This window comes from Rhinoderma darwinii, chromosome 1, assembly GCF_050947455.1.
Source record: "Rhinoderma darwinii isolate aRhiDar2 chromosome 1, aRhiDar2.hap1, whole genome shotgun sequence".
NCBI lineage: Eukaryota > Metazoa > Chordata > Amphibia > Anura > Rhinodermatidae > Rhinoderma > Rhinoderma darwinii.
The window spans coordinates 82735056-82758909 of NC_134687.1; the positions used below are offsets into that span (position 1 = coordinate 82735056).

The 23854-nt window shown below is 46.7% G+C and overlaps 1 protein-coding gene across 3 annotated transcripts in view; it reads right to left on the reverse strand.

Moving 5' to 3' along the window:
* Window positions 1-23854, reverse strand: part of MTMR7 (myotubularin related protein 7) — a 99997-nt gene that overhangs the window by 17679 nt on the left and 58464 nt on the right. For all 3 annotated transcript variants that reach the window (XM_075860130.1, XM_075860129.1, XM_075860131.1), the window contains exons 8-10: window positions 4741-4850; window positions 4495-4620; window positions 4339-4388 (exon numbers count right to left, since the gene is read on the reverse strand). In XM_075860130.1, the coding sequence (XP_075716245.1) occupies window positions 4339-4388; window positions 4495-4620; window positions 4741-4850 (286 nt within the window). The remainder of the gene's footprint in view (window positions 1-4338; window positions 4389-4494; window positions 4621-4740; window positions 4851-23854) is intronic.

Below are 23854 nucleotides of genomic sequence, written 5' to 3' on the forward strand. Positions count from 1 at the left end.
CGCGGGTCTCCGATGGGGTGTCATGGCAGCCGGGGGACTGATAAAAGCCCCCAGGTCTGCCCTGGACATATGCCTGTTAGGACGCGCCGGAGGCACGTCCTAACAGATTGCCTGTCAGATTTACACTGACAGGCAATAATGCTCTGGTATACGAAGTATACCAGAGCATTATAGCAGCGATCGGAAGATCACACAGTAAAGTCCCCTAGTGGGACTAATAAAATCAGTCATCAAAGTGAAATAAAGATTATTAATAAAAAGTACAGTAAAAAAATAAATAAAACCATTTTTTTCCATAAAAAGTGGTTTTATTTAGTAAAAGTGTAAAAAAAAAAAAAAAAGTACACATATGTGGTATCGCCGCGACCGTAATGACTCCATTAATAAAGTTAATATGTAATTTAAACCGCAAAGTGAACACCGTAAAAAAAAAACGCAAAAAACGATGGCGAAATTGCAATTTTTTTCCATTGCCCCCCAAAAAAGTCATAATAAAAATGAATCAATAAGTCCCATGTACCCCAAAACAGTACCATTCAAAACTACGTCTTGTCCCGCAGAAAACAAGCCCAAAAAATCACTACATTGATGGAAAAATAAAAAAATTACGGCTCTTGGAAAGCGACGATGCAAAAGCAAATAATTTTAGTTCAAAAGTGTTTTTATTGTGCAAAAGTCGTAAAACATAAAAAAACCTCCACATATGTGGTATCGCCGTAATCGTACCGACCCATAGAATAAGGGGAACATGTTATTTACGTCGCAAAGTGAACGGCGTCAATTTAAAAACGCATAGAACAATGGCGGAATTTCAGTTTTTTTTTATAATCCCCCCCAAAAAGGTTAATAAAAGTTAATATAAAAATTATATGTACCCAAAAATGGTGCTATTAAAAAGCTCAACTAATCCCGCAAAAAACAAGTCCTCATACAGCTATGTAGACGAAAAAATAAAAACGTTATAGCTCTTTGAATGTGACTATAGAAAAACGAATAAAATAGCTTGGTCATTAAGGCCTAAAATGGGCTGGTCACTAAGGGGTTAAAATGACATTTAAAAAAAAAAAAAGAAAGAAAATGCATGTTACATGCATTTTTTTACTGGGGTTTTTGGTGGCGTTTTTTTATTTGGTGTAATTTTGTACATGCTTTAATTCTGGTGTTTTTTAAGTCCTATAAGGCAAAAACGCCAGAAAAAAACGCTACACGCAAAGCATGCTGCATTTTGGAAAAAAAGCAAGAAAAACGCCACAAACCAAATCGCAGTTGTATGTAATGCTTTTTACATTTCACTAAAGGCTTTAATGTAACATTTCAAAATATTAGTACAGCAGTGGGGAGCAATAGATAAGTCCTAAGGGTATGTGCACACACACTAATTACGTCCGTAATTGACGGACGTATTTCGGCCGCAAGTACCGGACCGAACACAGTGCAGGGAGCCGGGCTCCTAGCATCATATTTATGTACGATGCTAGGAGTCCCTGCCTCTCCGTGGAACTACTGTCCCGTACTGAAAACATGATTACAGTACGGGACAGTTGTCCTGCAGAGAGGCAGGGACTCCTAGCATCGTATATAACTATGATGCTAGGAGCCCGGCTCCCTGCACTGTGTTCGGTCCGATACTTGCGGCCGAAATATGTCCGTCAATTACGGACGTAATTAGTGTGTGTGCACATACCCTAAATACAATGGAAAAACACACAAAACAAAGCGGGCAAATCAATAGTAATTGCACAACTCAATAAGTAAAAAACTAAATATTATTTCATTGAGACACAAAAACACATACAATTAAAACGCCGTATATGGTAGTATCAAGGCCCGGTCCAAAATAAGACAGGTGACCAGAGACCAGCACTAATACAGTCCATAGATATACTCTAGTCCCCCCAGCAAGAGAATCAATTATAGTCAAAAATAAAATGCAACAAATGGTACACAAATAGAATATATACATATATAAAGTGCCATGTGCATTATACAATACCAGCTCAGTCCCTTCCCTTTTTTACCATAATTGATTCTCTTGCTGGGTGGGACTAGTGTGTATATATGGACTGTATTAGTGCTGGTCTCTGGTCACGTGTCTTATTTTGGACAGGGCATTGATACCATATACGGCGTTTTAAGGCTGGATTCAGATGAGCGTTTTGCGCGCGCAAAAGGCACTTGACAGCTCCGTGTGGCAGCCCCGTATGATGCGCGGTTGCGTGCTTTTCGCGCAGCCGCCATCATTATGATACTCTGTTAGGATGTTTGTAAACAGAAAAGCACGTGGTGCTTTTCTGTTTTCATTCATCCTTTTCACAGCTGTTGTGCGAATCACGCTTGTCCCACGGAAGTGCTTCCGTGTGACATGCGTGGTTTTCACGCACCCATTGGCTTCAATGGGTGCGTGATGCGCGAAATACGCCCAAAGAACGGACATGTCATGACTTTTTTGCTGCCGACTCACGCAGCGTAAAAATCACGCACCTGTCTGCACGGCCCCATAGACTAATATAGGTCCGTGCGACGCGCGTGAAAATCACCCGCGTTGCACGGACGTATATCCCGTTCGTCTGAATAAGCCCTCATTGTGTGTTTTTGTGGCATAATGAAATAATAAATATTTTGTTTATTACTTATTGGGTTGTGCAATTACTAGTGATTTGCCCGCTTTGTTTTGTGTGTTTTAAATGTAACATTTGACTACACTAAATAACGCAGTAAAAAAACATTTATAACACCATGTAAAACGCAGAAAACGCTGTGTGTGAGTCCAGCCTAAATGCCAGGGTTTTTACGCCATTGAAGGCAATGGGATAAAACAATCTTTATTGACTTCAGTGAACTCAGTGGATTAGTCCAGCTCAAGAGATCGTCTTTCTATGTCAGTTCGGCCAGGAGAGTACAACTTTTAAAAAACTTTTGACATGTCATAGTGAAGTTTTGATCGGTCGGGATCCGAGTAGTGAGACCCCCACCGATTGCTAAAACGAACCTGCAGAAGTGCTCGGGTGAGCGCCGTGCCATTTAGTTTGTGATCGGCTTTCCTCGAAAAGCCAAGCGGACGGTGTACAGACTCATAGACTTTCTATTGAGCCCATACACCGCTCTCAGGAAAGCTAATCAGAAACAAAGCGGCACAGCACTTCTACCACTTCGTTTTACCAATCGGTGGGGGTCTCAGTGCTCAGACCCCCACCGATTAAAACTTCGTACTTGTCAATATGATATGTCAAAAGTTTTTAAAAGTTTAGTTAGGCCTCATTCACACGACTATATTTTTGCGGGCCACAATTTATCCGGAACCCATTATTTTCTGTGGCCCCATGTACACGACGTGATTTACACGGATAGGTGCAGCGGCCACAATTGCGGATCGCAGAAATTCAGGACAAGTCATTTTACGGTCCACGATTGCGGATTCACCAATACTGGCGAATTGTTGTGAATCCGTGCGTCCGGATAATAAACGGATGCATAACAAAGGTTTTTTGCAGTCCGATGGACTGCTACGGACCTGTGGAATTGCGGACCCTAAAACCAATGCGATCGTGTGCATGAGGCCTTAGGGTATGTGCACACGCTAGCTACCTTTTACGTCTGAAAAGACAGACTGTTTTCAGGAGAAAACAGCTGCCTCGTTTCAGACGTAAAAGCTCCTCCTCGTATTATGCGAGACGTCTTTGACGCTCGTAAATCTTGAGCTGCTCTTCATTGACTTCAATGAAGAACGGCTCAAATTACGTTGCAAAGAAGTGTCCTGCACTTCTTTGACGAGGCAGTCATTTTACGCGTCGTCCTTTGACAGCTGTTAAACGACGACGCGTAAATGACAGGTTGTCTGCACAGTACGTCGGCAAACCCATTCAAATGAATGGGCAGATGTTTGCCGACGTATTGTAGCCCTATTTTCAGACGTAAAACGAGGCATAATACGCCTCGTTTACGTCTGAAAATAGGTCGTGTGAACCCAGCCTTAGGCCCCATGCACACAACCGTAAAAAACCTCCGTTTTTGCGGACTGCAATTGCGGTCCGCAAAAACGGACCCATTCACTTTCATTGAACGCGGACACCTTTCCGTAGCACTACGGAAGGGTGTCCGTGCCGTGGAAATGTTCCGGGAATTATGGAACATGTCCGTTCTTTTGCATTTTGCGGGCCGTGCTCCCATACTTTGTATGGGAGCACGGCCCGAAAATGTGGCTGTCAGTCGGCGGCCGGCCGTGCCCGCAATCGTGGGCCGTGATTGCGGGCACGGTCGTGTGCATGGGGCCTTACACTCACAATGAGTAGCTCAACAGTTGGATGACTTTTCCAGCATGTGTGCAGTGACCAAAATTACCTGTGGTTAAATTTGTGTCCAAATGAAATCCAGTCTTTTTCTATTAAAACCTAATAGTAATTGAGAAAAATAAAAATAAATTAGATTATACAAACAATAACACCAACAAAAAGTTAATTCACCCCATCTCCACGTATGTGAAATAAAACCGCTTACCATAAATCCTTTGATGGTTCTGTAATAAGGGTCAAGTAATAGACTCGATACAGAGCAGACTTGAGCTGTGCGATCCCATCCGTCAGAACAATGAACAAGCACACTTGCGCCCTCTTCTGAAACAGCCTGAATGTGCAAATAAAAAACAAAAATCACAAATAAATAATAATTCTTATGGATTCTTCTTGTGGATTATGGGGGTACTAGTGATGGTATAGAGGACGCAGATACAACACGTCTGAATACCTTTGCAATGAAGATGCCAGCGTCCAGTATTGCTTTGATGTGCTTTAACCATCCGGAGGCTTCTAAACCCCAGAGAAATTCCCCCATAGAAGGAGATCGGAGCTCACATACTGCAATAATGAACAGAACAATTATCTCACTTCATCTAAATACTGTATGTAAAAATATCTCACCACTGCATTATAGAACTACTGCAAATACACATAGCGTGCAATCCCCTTCAAAGCAGCAGAGATGGAAGAAATATATCCATTCTATAACTTTACTTTTGTGTCTCCATATTAACGGACAACTCCGATCAGTACATCATTTTACATTAATGTTGTTTAATTAGGATACCAAAAAAGATGGGGCCCAGAAATGATAGAATGGAAACATAAACATTTTATATTATTTTTTATTTGAAAACATTTATTAGCAGTTTTTATTAAGTGACTGTCCATCACTCAACCGTGCCTTGTCAGCTAATGTATGGGTGACACCTATACGGTACGCTTGTGACATGGGCCGAAGCAGCAGAGGGCCGATGTGCAAAGAAAGTATACGGCCCCTTGCTCTCCAACTGTAATTTGATTACAGCTGATAATAGAGCATCTCCCTAAAGGCTCTAGAAACAATATAAAAATAATTGGGAGCTATAGGATAGTTTCTTGCATACCATCCAGGGGGGGGGGGGGGGGGGTTAAAATTACAGCCGGTTTGTGGAAAGGGGAGAAGCAGCATCCAGGACCGCTCCCCTGCATTTAATCGACCCTCTCCCCCGGCCCGCATGTCCTTGTTGGCAAATTAGAGAACCTGTTAAAAATTTTAATCCCGCCCCTGATGCCATCTAGTATACAGTAGAAAGCACTATAATTTTTTTTCTTCGGTGTAAGTGGCCCCCTTGTTTGCACATACGGTATATCCACCCGTACTGCATGGGAAAGAAAATGTTGCGAGTTACCATGTTGAAACAATATTGTAATACGTTGCTGGGAACACAAAGCTTTTACTATATACAATTAGTGAGGAAGGTGTACATGGGAGACAATTTTTACTTTTTGCAGAAGTTCTAAAATTACCATAAAAAAGAAACCTTATGCTGCTCAGATGTAATTCTATGCGGTCCTATGACCCACAGCAACCAATCCAATGCCTCCTATTCTACTAATTATGGAAAAAATAGAGTGAATGGTTACTATATATGTGTGCAGGTTATATTGTACAATATACAACCCAATAAATGAACCCCTCAGCACAGACTGTGTCCATCTGCCTTCCTGCTTTCTATTGTCATATTATACATATTTCAATATATATATATTATGTTAGTGTTTTACGTATCTGTAAGGCAGGAGAAAGAACTTTGAGCTGAACATACAGCCTGAGATATAGTCACACACACACTGAAGGGAAAAGTTAGGAGCATTGTAAAAAGCTATACACTGTACATGGTCCGTTTACTATACTATATATGGACAGATATATACAGTATAAAGATCACTTTACTGTAAAAGGGTTTATCCAGGACTATATTAATGGGTCATCAATTTCAGATGAGTGGGGATTTGATTACCACAACCCCCGCAGGTCAGATGATTGAAGAGACCACGTGGCACAGCGCCTTATATTTGATAGTGGCTGTACCTGGTATTGCAGCTCAGTCCTATTTACCTGAATGGGACTGAGCTGCAATACCAGGCTTAGCCACTATTAAATGTACAGCACTACGCCTGGTAAACATATCCTCACGTCGCGACCCCTTCAGTCAACTGATTGGTGGGTACATCGGGGGTTGAACCCCCCAATCTGATAACGATGATCTGTCCTAAGGATGGGCCATCAATATTAGAGTCCCGAAAAATCCCTTTAAAGAAATCTATAATTGTTCATCCTGGTAATTGTAACACCCAGTTGTCAATTTATTCATACACTTCTAGGAGGAATAACAGAGGAACAGTACAACGCCGAGTTCTAAGAAAATATGTGCCAGAATTGTTATTTTATAGGGAATACAAGTATATACTAAAATAGATATATCTGTAGAGGGGATATGTCCTCTTTATAGATCCATTAAATTAAACTATAAATTGTCAGCATTGTGTTTGATGTCCTCATGTGCCAAGATATATGCTTCTATTTGCAAATATACCTACAGTATTATTTTTTTTTTACTGCTGCCAGTCCCTGTGGGGTCTATGTATTTACTAGGCCTTGGTGACATTTCTTCTATAGTGACAAAACGTCATATGGCCATATTGTCCAATGGCTGGCATGAGACAGTCTTAGTAAAAATAGACAGGACAGAAAAGGACTGGTGGATAGTAGAAGTCATACAAAAAATAAATTAAAAAAATTCTTGAAAAAAGCCCGGAAAGCCTGAACATAGATAATACTCATAGGTTCTCTTTTGAAATTCGACAAGTGACCCCGGGGTTAGGTACCATTCAATTTAAATCACTTCTCAACTCGGTCAAAAACTAGTCAGGAAGCAGGAAATTACTAGAATTAAATTCAGCAGGTACAACAAATATAATTGTATATTATCATTAGAACATTTTTAGCAGGAGAACATAGCTTTACCGAGAATTATATAATAAAGCCTCAGTTGTCATTGTGACTAAAACATTAACATAACATAAAAATAAGTAACAATGCATAACAGTGACGTGGTAAATATAAAGTTTTCTCCAAAGCGGAAAGTCTCAAGCTGTGAGAAGACGAGATCTTAAGACTCTGCAATGATACACTATAATGAAATAATAATACTGGAGGTGGCCTCCTGCTGGGTCTTCACCTCTTTCCAGGACATCTAGAAAAACTAAAATAGCTGACAATTCAAAGAACGATCCCTGAATAATAAGAATTCTTAGTCCTCTGTGCATCCGTTTTTCATGAAAATAAGGATCTGCAAAAGGCCAATTGTTCTAAATGCAGTAAATGTTCTATTGTGTAAAACAGTCAGATCTATGGAGGCTTCAAATGTAATGTTACTAGTACTGTCCCAGCTGTCTGACAGCCCCCATGGTGGTACCAAATTAATGTGTTAAATCCGCATTCAAATGCACCTTGAATAAAAACTCCTTAGTAGCCGTTTTAGTTTCATCAGACATTCAGAAGGTTCAGCAGCTAACACGCTAATATTATTGTAGTAACACCCCATTCTTCTATTAATTGTGAAAATAACTCTAATACTCTAACATCTTTTCAAAATATACATACATATATCTATAGTTCTTTTCAAAAAAAATAATCTAACTAAAGTTTTATGTCTTAATGTGGCCATACACATTTGATAAAAGTTGGGCGAACCCACCAATTTAGCTGGAATCGGCAAACTATCTAATGTATATGGGGGCCTCTTGACTCTCCTGACTGGTGTAACGCCTATGGCCACGGACCGTATTCTGACTTACCCTCTGACAGCCGCGGCCATGGACGTGTGAGTTGTCGGCGGCATCTCCCTTCTGAGAGCCGCTGGCACTCACTTCCTGGTTCAGGGACTGTCTCCCGCAGGGCACACGCGCCTGCGCATGCATGGCCTTAAATGGCCAGTACGCATCCAGTTGCAGTGAATCTGCAATCAGCCCAGAATGCTGCTAGACTATAAAAAGGGCTCTGCCCTCTTGATCATTGCCTGAGCATTGTTGTGTTACCTTAGTTTGTCTTGCAAATGGTCTGCTAGTGTTTTCCAGTTCCCAGTGTTACCCGTTCCTGCTGCCTGTACCCTGTATCCTGTGCTACCGTGCCTCTGTGCCATCTAGAGTTGAAGTCGAGTTGTGTCTTCCGCTGCATCTACTGTGTTACACCCACCGGGTGTCTGTCTGCTGCCGGAGCCTCATCTTAAGCCTGAATCACCGCTGCTGTCTACATTGCCACAGGTACCCTTTCCGGACTATAGACATTGTATTGTACCTGGTTGGCCAGCTGCCTTTTTGCTACGCGGTACGGCCCAGTGGATCCACACCCCGCATCGTGACAGTACGCTCAGGCCATGGACCCCGCTGGTCAATTCAAAGGCCTGTCACCCTCCCAAGCCATGCAGGCGGACCTGCAGGATCTGCGAGCACGACAGGATCAACTTCTTGTTGCAGTAGATTCCATGGCACAGCAGCTTGGTGCGCTAGCTGCTTCCTCCTCTGCTCCTGTTCAAGCTCCTGCAACTGACCCTCCTGCTACACCTCCTGGCAGCTCCGATTCTGATCCTCGGTTCTCGCTAACACTGCCACCTCGTTTCCATGGAGACGCAAGCGCGTGCAGGGGATTTCTTAACCAGTGTTATATCCACTTCACCCTGCACGCCAGAGCATTTCCTTCAGACGGAGCCAGGATTGCCTTCATTATCTCCTTATTTGCCGGCAAGGCCCTGGAGTGGGCGAACCCAATCTGGGAACGACAGGGACCCGAGACCCAAGACTTCCAGGGGTTCGTGCGGTTATTCCGTACAGTGTTTGAAGAGCCTGAGCGAGTCTCGTCGGCAGCCACTGCTATGTTGAACCTTCGCCAGGGGGACGCCTCCGTGGGCGAGTACACCATCTAGTTCCGGACCCTGGCAGGAGAACTGTCCTGGAACAACGAGGCGTTGGTAGCTTCCTTCTGGCATGGCCTATCACCCGAGATCAAGGACGAACTTGCTGCTTGGGATTTACCATCTACCTTGGACACCCTGATTCTACTTGCTACTCGAGTGGACATAAGGCTCAAGGAAACATCTCAAGAAGTTCGACAAGAGAGACGGCTTCCTAGACTGGCGTCCAACTTTCAACAACCCATCTTGCCTTCTTCTACTGCTCCTCCCGAGGTCCCTATGCAGCTGGACTGTTCATTCCTGTGACCATCGTTGCAGGCGAGAGGCCCCATCCGGTCTCTGCCTGCCTGGACTCTGGCTGTGCAGCCAATTTCATTTGCCAAGACCTTCTGGACCTGCTTCATTTGCCCACTGTTCTGCTGGAAAGGCCATTGACTGTTGCCTCGGTAGATGGACTGCCGCTGCCTGATCCAATTTTGTCCGTGACCAAGCCGCTGAGGCTTCAAGTGGGAGCCCTTCACTCCGAGCTCATCTCCCTGTTTGTCCTACCCAAGGCTGTCAACCCCGTGCTGCTGGGTGTGCCTTGGCTCCGTCTACACGCCCCAGTCCTGGATTGGAATACCGGAGAGGTTCTCCAGTGGGGTCCCAAGTGTCTCAACCGCTGTCTGGGGCATATCCATCCGCTTCAGCCTCCTCCGCATCAGTCATTGGCAGGGTTGCCTCCTTGTTACTCTCAGTACGCAGATGTCTTCGACAAGAAGGAAGCAGAGACGTTGCCTCCACATCGAGCGTATGATTGTCCTATCGACTTCATTCTCGATTCGTCCCCTCCTTGCGGTAGAGTATACCCTCTCTCCTTACCGGAAACCCAGTCTATGTCGACCTACATTAAGGAGAATCTCAAGATGGGCTTCATATGTAAATCATCATCCTCGGCTGGAGCCGGGTTTTTCTTTGTCAAGAAAAAAGATGGATGTCTCCGACCCAGCATTGACTACCGGGCTCTCAACCAGATCACGGTAAAGATACCCATTGCCTTTGATCTCGGAACTGTTTGATCGCATACGGGGGGCAACATTTTTTTCTAAACTGGACCTGCGGGGGGCCTACAATCTAATCCGTATTCGTCAGGGTGACGAGTGGAAGACTGCATTTAATACACGTGATGGGCACTACGAATTCCTGGTTACGCCGTTTGGCCTATGTAACGCCCCCGCAGTGTTTCAAGAATTTGTCAATGACATATTTTGTGATCTCCTCTATGGCTGTGTTGTGGAGTATCTCGATGACATTTAGATTTTTTTCCCCAAATCCAGTAACTCATGAGAGACATGTCCGCCAGGTTTTGCTTCGTTTAAGGGAGAATCATCTTTATGCCAAGCTGGAGAAGTGCATGTTTGAAAGAAAGTCTCTACCCTTCTTGGGCTATATCATCTCCGATCAGGGCCTCAGGATGGACCCTAAGAAGGTAAAGGCTGTCCTGGAATGGCCACACCCTCAAGGCTTAAGGGCCATACAATGCTTCCTGGGATTCTCTACTTCTACCGACCGTTCATTCCCAACTTCTCTTCTTTGACAGATCCCATCTCTACTCTCACCAAAAAGGGCATGAATGCCAAGGAGTGGACTCCAGAAGCAGAAACCACATTCAAAACCTTAAAAAAGGCCTTCACGTCAGCCTCTATCCTTCATCATCCTGATGTATCCCTACAGTTTTCGTTGGAGGTGAACGCCTCCTCTGTTGGTACTGGCCCACCTTTGTTCCAGAGAGGTTCGAAAGGCAAGACTGTGGTATGGGGCTACTACTCCAAGCTTTTTTCTCCCGCAGAGCGCAACTACTCGATTGGGGATCGGGAGTTACTGGCTATCGAGCTAGCTCTGCAAGAATGGAGACACCAACTAGAAAGCGCAGCTCATCCAATCCTGGTCTTCACGGACCACAAGAACCTGACCTATCTTCAGACGGCTCAACGGCTGAATCCTTGTCAAGCCAGGTGGTCGCTGTTCTTTGCTCGGTTCCAGTTTGAGCTACACTACCGACCTGCCGACAAGAATGTGAGGGCCGGTGCCTTGTCTAGGTCATTTGAGACAGAGAACACTGTCTAGTCCCCACAGAATATTATTGACCCTAATTAGAGATATTCCTCCGGGAAGGACTTTTGTACGTCTGGCAGACAGAAGAAGAATTCTTTGCTGGGGTCACAGTTCCAAGCTGGCAGGTCACGTGGGTGCTCGTAAGACCCGAGAACTAATTGCCCGTCAGTTCTGGTGGGCCACGCTGCCCAAAGACGTCACAGAATTTTTCTCCTCCTGTACGGTATGCGCAGCAAATAATGTTGCCCACTCCAGACCAGCTGGTCTGCTCCAACCACTGCTTGTGCCTGATGCCCCCTGGCGTCATATTGCAATGCACTTTATCACAGATCTGCCTCTCTCTGCTGGATGCAGTGTGGTCTGGGTGGTGGTGGATCGATTTTCTAAAATGGCTCATTTTGTTCCTCTGACTGGTCTGCCTTCTGCTGCTCGACTGGCTGATCTGTTCGTTCAACACATCTTCCGTCTGGACGGTTTGCCTCTGCATATTGTCTCGGATCGAGAGGTCCAGTTCACCTTGAAGTTCTGGAGAGCACTCTGCGGTCTCCTCTGTGTAAAGTTGGACTTCTCCTCGGCCTATCATTCTCAGTCCAATGGTCAAGTCGAAAGGGTTAACCAGATTATGGAAAACTATCTGCGGCACTTTGTCTCCAGGCGGCATGATGACTGGGTGCAGCTGCTCCCATGGGCTGAGTTCTCCTATAATAACCATACTAGTGAGTCCACCACCTCCAGTCCGTTCTTCATTGTCTATGGCCAACATCCTCGAATACCTCTTCCTGTCTCTACTATGTCCGTTGTGCCTGCAGCTGACTCTACGTTCAGGGACTTTCTGCAGATATGGCAACAGACCCGATCTTCTATTCTGCTAGCGGTGGACCGCATAAAGAGAAAGGCAGACATTAGAAGACGAGAACCTCCCCAGTTTCTTCCAGGTACAAAGGTCTGGCTGTCTTCCAGGAATATCCGGCTGAGGGTTCCTTCTTGCAAATTTGCTCCCAGGTTCCTCGGACCCCTTCAAGATTCTGCTGCAGATTAATCCTGTGTTTTATAAGGTTCGGCTGCCTCCCACCCTCAAGATCCCTAACTCCTTCCATGTCTCCTTGCTGAAGCCTGTGGTCCTGAACCGCTGCTCCAGGACTCCTAAATCCGCAGTGGCTCCTGGCGGCTTGTCAGGGACTTTTGAAGTAAGAGAGATCCTGGCTACCAAGAAAGTGGGAGGAAGGACATTCTATTTGAAGGATTAGAGATGATTTGGTCCAGAAGAAAGATCTTGGGAGCCAGAGAAGAACATCGATGCCCCTGTCCTCCTGAAGAAGTTCCTCTCCCACTCTGGCCCTAAGAGGAGGGGGCGTAAGAGGGGGGATACTGTAACGTCTATGGCCGCGAACCGTCGTTCTGTCTTACCCTCTGACGGCCGCGGTCATGGACGTGTGAGTTCTCGGCGGCATCTCCCTCCTGAGAGACGCCGGCACTCACTTCCTGGTTCAGTGACTGTTTCCCGCAGGGTGCGCGCGCCGGCGCGTGCACGGCCTTGAAGGGCCAGTACGCATCCAGTTGCAGTGAATCTGCAATCAGCCCAGAATGCTGCTGGACTATAAAAAGGGCTCTGCCCTCTTGATCATTGCCTGATCGTTGTTGTGTTACCTTAGTTTGTCTTGTCTTGGTCTCCTAGTGTTTTCCAGTTTCCAGTGTTACCTGTTCCTGCTGCCTGTATCCTGTGCTACCGTGCCTCTGTGCCGTCTAGAGTTGAAGTCGAGTTGTGTCTTCCGTTGCATCTACTATGTTACACCCACCGGGTGTCTGCCTGCTGCCGGAGCCTCATCTTAAGCCTGAATCACCGCTACTCTCTACATTGCCACAGGTACTCTTTCCGGACTATAGACATTGTATTGTACCTGGTTGGCCAGCTGCCTTTCCGCTACGCGGTACGGCCCAGTGAGTCCACACCCCGCATCGTGACAACTGGTTTTCAACATATCTGGTCCTTTCCGCGGAAGATAAGCCACTGCCAAGGGGTCTGGCAGCGGCTTTTTTTCCTTTCTCAATTGAAGAAAACATGCATGCTTGGTTGAGCCACGCGTATATGTCTAAAGTGGAGTCCAGCGGAGTAGCAGTTGACTGAACATGCATTAAGCCAATAGCTATCTTAAAGAGGTTTCTACAAAACACGTCTTCCACAGGATAGGGGATACAATTGCGATCGCTGGGGTTCCGACTGCTGGGATCCACAGTGATCAGGACAACGGGGCATCGAAAATCCCCCGAAGTGCTCCATGAAAATAGAACGCTAGTACGCATGCTCGGCCAGCACTCCATTCATTTCTATGGGAATTCCGGCAGATGTTTTCGTGGTATTGTATGTATGGCCATCTTAAAGGGGTTTTCCCATAAAGAACATTTATTACCTATCCACTGGATAGGTGACAAATGTCTGACCAGTGGGGGTCCAATCGCTCAGACCCTAGGGTAGCAAGAACTAGCATCAGGAGGGTACATTATCATTTTTGCTTTTGGTCCATTCTTATCTCTGTATAATCCCAGTGGCCATTAATATTTCTATCATCTCAGAATGCAAAAAGATGTATATTGAGTATATGTGCCTGTACCCATCTGACACATTTTATTATTGTATACAGTTCATGAACTTACTCCATTCATGTTTATCTGTACTGAGGAGATCCATAATGAAAGTGAACTACAGTGACCTGTTTAGTTTACAAACCAAAGGTTACTGACGCACTCGATCTAAACTTAGTACCCAGTCCTGCTTCATCCCTTTCTCTGCAGATCATATTACCTGAACTTAATAAATTTCTTACCAGGCTGAGAACAGAAATTCAAAACTGGAGGCAGTATATTGCATTGAGGTGACGGGCCACGTTCAGAACCAAGCCCAAGAAACCAACAACTGTTCTGATATGGGTTCTTATGATTCCCTCTCAGGACGTCTACCTAATGTATTCAGTGCGAGTGGTCACACAGTATCTCAGTCTCACCGCCCCGGATATACTTGATTCTTGCTATTGAGCAGGCCAGCCAATAAGAATCTGCGTACCAGAAGTGACTTCCCCTCATTGGCACTGGACACATTAGGTGGACGTTCCAGAGAGGGAATAAGAAAAATCGGGATGGGGGAGCAATATCTAGACACAGGAACATTTTCCTTTTTAATTGCTTCCAATTGAAATTTAATATTTAATTGTGGGTCAACCCTTTTAATCATACACAACTCTTAGTGTAGCTGGCTACGATATAAACCTATATGTGTCACAAAACTCTGACTCACCTCTCCGAGTGCCTGGCTTTCACTTCCTGGTTGCTGCTATCCTCCTGCATCGTGCTGCTTTGAATGTAGGTTGCACGCATAAGATGGCTACCAGTCTCTTAACCCCTTAATGACTAGGCCTATTTTGGCAATAAATGGGTTTTCCCATCTTGGACATTTGTGGCATATCCACAGGATATGCCATAAATGTCTGATAAATGCGGGTCCCACCTTGTCCGGCTCTTACTGGTCTCCGGCAACTGACTGACAAGGTGGTCTGGAGTATGGAAACAGCCAAGCTTGCTGACCTACTCTGTCTCCGTAACTTCCATAGAAATGAATTGGAGTTACGGAAATAGTGCATCCTGGTAAGTGTAAAGGATCTGCCAGGCACAACTTCTGTGTATACGCCCATAGGTAATCAGTCTATGTCTCTGAGACTGACTCCATCTTCCACCACTCAGGATGGCAGGCTTAGGAGTGGGAGAACCTATCGCAGCCTGGCCAGACGGAGCTAGCTCCCGCCCTCTGTCTATTTATACCTGCCTTTCCTGTTCCTCCTTTGCTTGTGATTCTTCTCGTGTGGTTTCCTGGCCCAGCTACAGCTTCTAATTATTTGATCCTGCTCCATACTGACCCTGGCTTACTGACTACTCTCCTGCTCTGCGTTTGGTACCTCGTGCACTCCTGGTTTGACTCGGCTCGTTCACCACACTTGTTGCTCACGGTGTTGCCGTGGGCAACTGCCCCTTTCCCTTTGCTTTGTGTTCCCTTGTCTGTTTGTCTCGTGCACTTACTGAGCGTAGGGACCGCCGCCCAGTTGTACCCCGTCGCCTAGGACGGGTCGTTGCAAGTAGGCAGGGACAGAGTGGCAGGTAGATTAGGGCTCACATGTCCGTTTCCCTACCCCCATCATTGCTCCCTGACACTACTATGGATCCCCTTGAGACCCTGGCCCAGCAAATGCAGGGTCTCTCCCTACAGGTCCAGGCCCTGGCTCAGAGGGTCAACCAGCCTGATGCTACCATGGTAGTGCCCCTCACCTCACCTCTTGAACCCCACCTCAAGTTGCCTGACCGGTTCTCAGGGGACCGGAGGACTTTTCTCTCCTTTCGGGAGAGTTGTAGGCTCTACTTTCGCTTAAAGCCTCATTCCTCAGGTTCTGAGAGCCAGCGGGTGGGTATAATTATGTCCCGGCTCCAGGAAGGGCCCCAAGAGTGGGCCTTCTCCTTGGCTCCTGACGCCCCTGAACTTTCCTCCGTTGATCGTTTCTTTTCTGCTCTCGGACTCATTTATGACGAGACTGACAGGACTGCCTTTGCCGAGAGTCAGCTGGTGACCTTATGTCAGGGTAAGAGACCTGTTGAGGAGTATTGTTCTGACTTTAGGAAGTGGTGCGTAGCTTCTCGGTGGAATGACCCTGCCTTAAGGTGCCAGTTTAGGTTGGGTCTGTCGAACGCCCTGAAAGACCTGCTAGTTAGCTATCCCTCTTCTGACTCCCTAGACCAGGTTATGGCTTTAGCGGTACGACTTGACCGACGTCTCAGGGAACGACAGCTTGAACGTTTTTGTGTTTTCCCCTCTGACTCCCCCATGATGCCTCCCGAGGTCCCGTTGCTTCGTTCTTCCATGGAAGACTCGAAGGAACCTATGCAACTCGGGGCCTCCGTGTCCCCCCAACAACGTAGAGAGTTCCGCAGGAAGAATGGTCTCTGCTTCTATTGTGGGGATGACAAGCATCAAGTGAACACCTGTCCTAGGCGTAAGAATAAGCAGCCGGAAAACTTCCGCGCCTAAGTGATCATCGGGGAGGTCACTTGGGCGCACAGGTATTTCCCGTAAATATGAAACGTAAAAAAATCTTGCTTCCCTTTCAGGTCTCTTTTGGTGGTAGGTCTGCTACCGGCAGTGCTTTCGTGGATTCAGGGTCTTCTGCTAATATCATGTCTGTGGAATTTGCTATGTCTCTAGCTATGCCTTTTATTGATTTGCCTAAACCTGTCCCGGTAGTGGGTATCGACTCCACTCCTCTTGCTAATGGTTATTTTACACAGCATACCCCTGTTTTTGAACTCCTTGTTGGCTCCATGCATTTGGAGCAGTGCTCCGTACTGTTGATGCAGGGATTATCGTCCGATTTGGTATAGGCCTTCCCTGGTTGCAGTTGCATAATCCCACGTTTGACTGGAATACTGGGGAGCTTACCAAATGGGGTAATGAATGCTTGACGTCATGTTTTTCTGTTAATTCTATTTCTCCCCCTGAGGAGGTGAACACGCTACCTGAGTTTGTTCAGGACTTCGCTGATGTTTTCTCTAAGGAGGCCTCCGAAGTGTTACCTCCTCATAAAGAATACGATTGCGCTATCGAATTGGTACCAGGAGCTAAGCTTCCTAAGGGTAGGATATTTAATCTTTCTTGTCCCGAACGTGAAGCCATGAGAGAGTATATCCAGGAATGCCTGGCCAAGGGTTACATTCGCCCCTCTACTTCTCCGGTAGGTGCTGGCTTCTTCTTTGTAGGGAAGAAGGATGGTGGTCTTAGGCCATGCATTGACTACCGTAACTTGAATAAGGTCACTGTAAGGAACCAGTATCCCCTTCCTTTGATTCCTGATCTCTTTAATCAGGTTCAGGGGGCCCAATGGTTCTCTAAGTTTGATCTACGGGGGGGGGGGGGGCGTATAACCTTATCCGCATCAAAGAGGGGGATGAGTGGAACACTGCGTTTAACACGCCCGAAGGTCATTTAGAATACCTCGTCATGCCCTTTGGGTTGTGTAATGCTCCTGCAGTCTTCCAGAATTTCATAAATGAGATTTTGAGAGATTACCTGGGGGTATTTCTTGTAGTGTACCTTGATGACATACTGGTGTTTTCCAAGGACTGGTCCTCCCACATTGAGCATGTCAGGAAGGTGCTCCAGGTCCTTCGGGAAAACAAACTGATTGAGAAAACCGAAAAATGTGTGTTTGGGGTACAGGAGATACAATTTTTGGGTCAAATCCTCACTCCTCATTAATTCCGCATGGACCCCGCCAAGGTCCAGGCTGTGGGGCGGAATGGGTCCAACCTGCCTCCCTGAAGGCGTTACAGTGTTTTTTGGGGTTCGCTAATTATTACAGGAGATTTATTGCTAACTTCTCGGTCATCGCTAAGCCTCTTACGGACCTCACTCGCAAAGGTGCTGATCTCCTCCACTGGTCTCCTGAGGCTGTCCAGGCTTTTGAGGTCCTTAAGAAGTGCTTTATCTCGGCCCCGGTGCTGGTTCAGCCCAACCAAATGGAGCCATTTATCGTGGAAGTTGACGCATCCGAGGTGGGAGTGGGGGCTGTCTTGTCCCAGGGTACCAGGTCCCTCACCCATCTCCGTCCCTGTGCCTACTTCTCCAGGAAGTTTTCGCCCACTGAGAGTAACTATGATATTGGCAACTGCGAACTCTTAGCCATTAAATGGGCATTTGAAGAGTGGCGCCACTTCCTGGAGGGGGCTAGGCACCAGGTAACGGTCCTTACCGACCACAAGAATCTGGTTTTCCTAGAATCTGCCCGGAGGCTAAACCCGAGAAAAGCTCGATGGGCGCTATTTTTTACCAGATTCAACTTTTTGGTTACCTATAGGGCTGGGTCTAAAAATATTAAGGCCGATGCACTGTCGCGTAGCTTCATGGCCAGTCCTCCTTCGGAGGAAGATCCTGCTTGTATTTTGCCTCCTGGTATAATCATTTTTTCTATTGATTCTGATTTAGTCTCTGAAATTGCGGCTGATCAAGGTTCAGCTCCCGGGAACCTTCCTGAGGACAAGCTGTTTGTTCCCCTGCAATACCGGCTAAGGGTACTTAGGGAAAATCATGACTCTGCACTATCTGGTCATCCAGGCATCCTGGGTACCAAACACCTCATTGCCAGAAACTATTGGTGGCCTGGGTTGCCTAAAGACGTTAAGGCCTACATCGCCTCTTGTGAGGTTTGTGCTAGGTCCAAGACTCCCAGGTCCCGACCAGCGGGCTTACTACGTTCTTTGCCCATTCCCCAGAGACCTTGGACCCATATCTCCATGGATTTTATCACCGATTTGCCTCCATCTCAAGGCAAGTCGGTGGTGTGGGTGGTAGTAGACTGCTTCAGTAAGATGTGCCACTTTGTGCCCCTCAAGAAACTACCCAACGCCAAGACGTTAGCTACCTTGTTTGTCAAACACATCCTGCGTCTCCATGGGGTCCCGGTCAATATTGTTTCGGACAGAGGGGTACAATTTCTTTCATTGTTTTGGAGAGCCTTCTGTAAAAAGTTAGAGATTGATTTGTCCTTCTCCTCTGCCTTCCATCCTGAAACTAATGGCCAAACTGAGAGGACTAATCAGTCTCTAGAACAATATTTAAGGTGTTTTATCTCTGACTGTCAATATGATTGGGTCTCATTCATTCCCCTCGCCGAATTTTCCCTTAATAACCGAGTCAGTAACTCGTCAGGGGTCTCCCCCTTTTTCTGTAATTTTGGGTTTAATCCACGGTTCTCCTCCGTTTCACCTGGTAGTTCCAACAATCCCGAGGTAGAGGTCGTTCATCGGGAACTGTGCACAGTCTGGGCCCAGGTTCAGAAGAACCTAGAGGCGTCCCAGAGCGTACAAAAAACTCAGGCTGATAGAAGACGTTCTGCTAACCCCTTGTTTATGGTCGGGGATCTGGTGTGGTTATCGTCTAGGAACTTGCGCCTTAAGGTCCCGTCCAAGAAGTTTGCTCCCCGGTTTATTGGGCCGTACAAGGTCATTGAAGTCCTCAATCCTGTCTCCTTCCGACTGGAGTTGCCCCCATCTTTTCGAATACATGACGTGTTTCATGCCTCCCTCCTTAAACGCTGCTCCCCGTCCTTGGCTCCCTCGAGGAAACCTCCTGTTCCCGTTCTCACCCCTGAGGGGGTGGAATTCGAGGTGGCCAAGATTGTGGACAGCAAGATGGTCCAAGGCTCCCTCCAGTACCTGGTCCATTGGAGAGGATACGGGCCTGAAGAGAGGACTTGGGTACCCGCCCGGGATGTTCACGCTGGGGTATTGGCCAGGAAGTTCCACCTTCGTTTCCCCAATAAACTGTGCACAGTCTGGGCCCAGGTTCAGAAGAACCTAGAGGCGTCCCAGAGCGTACAAAAAACTCAGGCTGATAGAAGACGTTCTGCTAACCCCTTGTTTATGGTCGGGGATCTGGTGTGGTTATCGTCTAGGAACTTGCGCCTTAAGGTCCCGTCCAAGAAGTTTGCTCCCCGGTTTATTGGGCCGTACAAGGTCATTGAAGTCCTCAATCCTGTCTCCTTCCGACTGGAGTTGCCCCCATCTTTTCGAATACATGACGTGTTTCATGCCTCCCTCCTTAAACGCTGCTCCCCGTCCTTGGCTCCCTCGAGGAAACCTCCTGTTCCCGTTCTCACCCCTGAGGGGGTGGAATTCGAGGTGGCCAAGATTGTGGACAGCAAGATGGTCCAAGGCTCCCTCCAGTACCTGGTCCATTGGAGAGGATACGGGCCTGAAGAGAGGACTTGGGTACCCGCCCGGGATGTTCACGCTGGGGTATTGGTCAGGAAGTTCCACCTTCGTTTCCCCAATAAACCAGGTCCACTTAGAAAGGGTCCGGTGGCCCCTCATAAAAGGGGGGGTACTGTAAAGGATCTGCCAGGCACAACTTGTGTGTATACGCCCATAAGTAATAAGTCTGCACCTTAGTCTATGTCTCTGAGACTGACTCCATCTTCCACCACTCAGGATGGCAGGCTTAGGAGTGGGAGAACCTATCGCAGCCTGGCCAGACGGAGCTAGCTCCCGCCCTCTGTCTATTTATACCTGCATTTCCTGTTCCTCCTTTGCTTGTGATTCTTCTCGTGTGGTTTCCTGGCGCAGCTACAGCTTCTAATTATTTGATCCTGACCCTGGCTTACCGACTACTCTCCTGCTCTGCGTTTGGTACCTCGTGCACTCCTGGTTTGACTCGGCTCGTTCACCACTCTTGTTGCTCACGGTGTTGCCGTGGGCAACTGCCCCTTTCCCTTTGCTTTGTGTTCCCTTGTCTGTTTGTCTCGTGCACTTACTGAGCGTAGGGACCGCCGCCCAGTTGTACCCCGTCGCCTAGGGCGGGTCGTTGCAAGTAGGCAGGGACAGAGTGGCAGGTAGATTAGGGCTCACTTGTCCGTTTCCCTACCCCCATCATTACAGTAAGCTACATTTTTACGGGACTCAGGAGCAATTGAAACAGCATAACTCGCTGTTCTACACTGTTTACGGAAGTCTCATTAACTTCTTTGGGAGTTACAGAAACAGCATAGCTGAGTGAGCTCGGCTGTTTCCATAATCCCAGCCATCTCCTCAGTCAGTGGCCCAAAGAGCAGCGAGAGCAAGATAAGATAGGACCCCTTTCTAGGGATAGGTGCGGGTCCTAGAGGTGGGACCCGCATCTATTGAACAGTGGATATGCCATAAATGTTCAAGATGGCAATACTCCTTTAAGGATCAAGCATTTTTTAATTTTTCATCGCCGCATTCGGAAAGCCATAATTTTTTTATTGTTCTGTATGTTTCAATGGCACCATTTTGGGGTACATATAATTTTTTTCTAAACTTTCATTAACATTTTTGGTGGCAGGGCCGGACTGCCCATCTGGCAATTCTGGCAAAATCCAGATGGGCCGGTGTAAGCTGTAGGCCGCTTCCTGCTCACCTCTTCCTCTCACTGAATAGTGCTGGAACTTGAAGCCTGGTGTTTTTTGTGGCACACTGCAGTGTCCTGGCCCCCTTCCTCCTCCTCAACCACTGACACGGCTCCTCAGTTCTCGGCCCTGTTTCTGTTCTAAGCCCCGCCTCATTAATCCCGGCCCCGCCTCCTCAGTACTCTAACCCTATCTTGTCCACATCGCAGTGGCGGGTTTACTTGTCACACAGAGCTGAACTGACAAATGAGTCAACCTCAGTCTAGCATCTTTATAGAAAAGCATGTCCATCCGCAGTCCTCTCCAGTCTCCACAAGTAGGTAAATAAAGAAAGTAAATATGCAAAAAAATGACTGGGTTATCCCCTTCTCCTCCATGGGGAGATATAACTCCCAGCATGCCCTGACACCTGTAGACCTTCAGGACCTGCTGGGAGTCGAGGTTTCCCCCCATACTATATACAGAGGGGGATTGCTGTGTAGCACTATATACAGGGGGGTGGGTTCTGTGTGGCACTATAAACAAGGGAGGGGGCTGTGTGGAAATATACAGGGGGCGATTGTTGTGTAGCACTATATACAAGGGGAGGGGGGCTGTGTGTTAATATTTACAAGGGGGGGGGAGCTGTGTGGCACTATATACATGGGGAAGGGGGCGGTGTGGCACTATATACAGCGGAGGGGGGCGATTGTTGTGTAACACCATATATAAGGGGAGTGGGGCTGTGTGGTACTATATACAAGGGGCTGTGTGGCACTATATACAAGAGGAAGGGGGCTTTGTCGCACTATATACAAGGGAGGAGGGCTGTGTGGAAATATAAAGAGGGGATTGCTGTGTAGCACTATATACAAGGAGGGGGTGTGGCACTATATACAAGGGGGGCTGAATGGCACTATATACAAGGGGAGGACTGTGTGACACTATATATTAAAAGGGGGGCTGTTTGGCACTGTATACAAGGGGGGCTCTGTGGCACTATATACAAATATACAAGGGGGGCTTCTGTGTGGCATTATATACAAGGGGGGTTCTGTGTGGCACTATATACAAGGGAGGGGGGCTGTGTGGCACTATCTACTAAGGGAGGCTGTGTGGCACTATCTACTAAGGGGGGTTGTGTGGCATTATATAAAAGGGGGGAGGACTGTGGCGCCATCTACAGGGGGCTGTGTGTTGCACTATCTACAGGGGGCATTATGATGCAGGGGCCTGTGTGTGGCACTTTCTACATGGGGCACAAAAGGGGCATTATTGCTGTGGGGGCACAAAGGAGGCATGGTTACTGATGGGGCACTTTTATTGTGTCGCACACTGAGGGATCATTATTACCATCTGGGGCACTGTGGATTACGAGCTTGTTTATAGGATAGGGTATAGATGTGGAGGGTACTGGAAAAGCGACAAACCAACATGTCTGTGTGTCAAATTCTGCAGAGACGAGTTGTGGCTGGAATAAGTCATCACAGTGGTCTGAGCTGGATGGAGAAAAAAAAGGGGAAGTGAATGACTAATGACGAGAAAACATCACCTGTGAGTCACTAGATATAAATGTGCTGTATTCACTTATATGTTCTGCAGAGCTCCTGTGTGTAACTGGCATCTACCACTATATGGTGGTAATATTGGTCTTTGTATAGTGGCTTTTATTCGGTAACAGTATGGGGGTTATTATTCTGTCACTATGTGGTTATGGTGTGGCAGTGTTTTTCAGTAACAGTATGGGGTTTTATTCAGTAACAGTATGGGGTATTATTCAGTAACAGTATGGGGGTATTATTCAGTAACGGAATGGGGGTATTAATCAGTCACTATGTGGTTATGGTGTGGCAGTATTATTCAGTAACATTATGGGGGTAGTATTCAATAACAGTATGGGGGTATTATTTAGTCACCATGTGGTTATGGTGTGGCGGTATTATTCAGTAACAGTATGGTGCTATTATTCAGTCACTATGTGGTTATGGTGGGGTGGTATTATTCAGTAACAATATGGGGGTATTATTCAGTCACTATGTGGTTATGGTGTGGCAGTATTATTCAGTAACAGTATGGGGGTATTATTCAGTCACTATGTGGTTATGGTGTGGCAGTATTATTCAGTAACAGTATGGGGGTAGTATTCAGTAACAGTATCATGGCTGCAGAAGTTGCAATCATTACTAAACTTCTAAACCTAGTCCATCTTCCCTAACAGCTAGGTGCAATGATTTGCAATGCTAAATATACCACGTTGTGATCAAACTGGCTCGGTGTATAAGTGATTTCTTCCGTTTTAAAGTATATATATATTGTAAAGGATCTGACAGACACAGCTTCTGTGTCGACGCCCGTGGTTAGTCAGTCTGCACCTGCTCCTAAGTCTGATTGAGTGACCCCTCCTTCTACCAATCAGGTTGGGAGGCTGAGGAGTGGGAGAGCCTATCACATCCTTGCCAGACGGAGCTAGCTTGCGCCCTCTGTCTATTTATACCTTCACTTCCTGCTCCTTCTTTGCCTGTGTTTCCTGGCTCTGCTGCTGCTTGTACTATTGTCCTCTGCTTCATATTGACCCTGG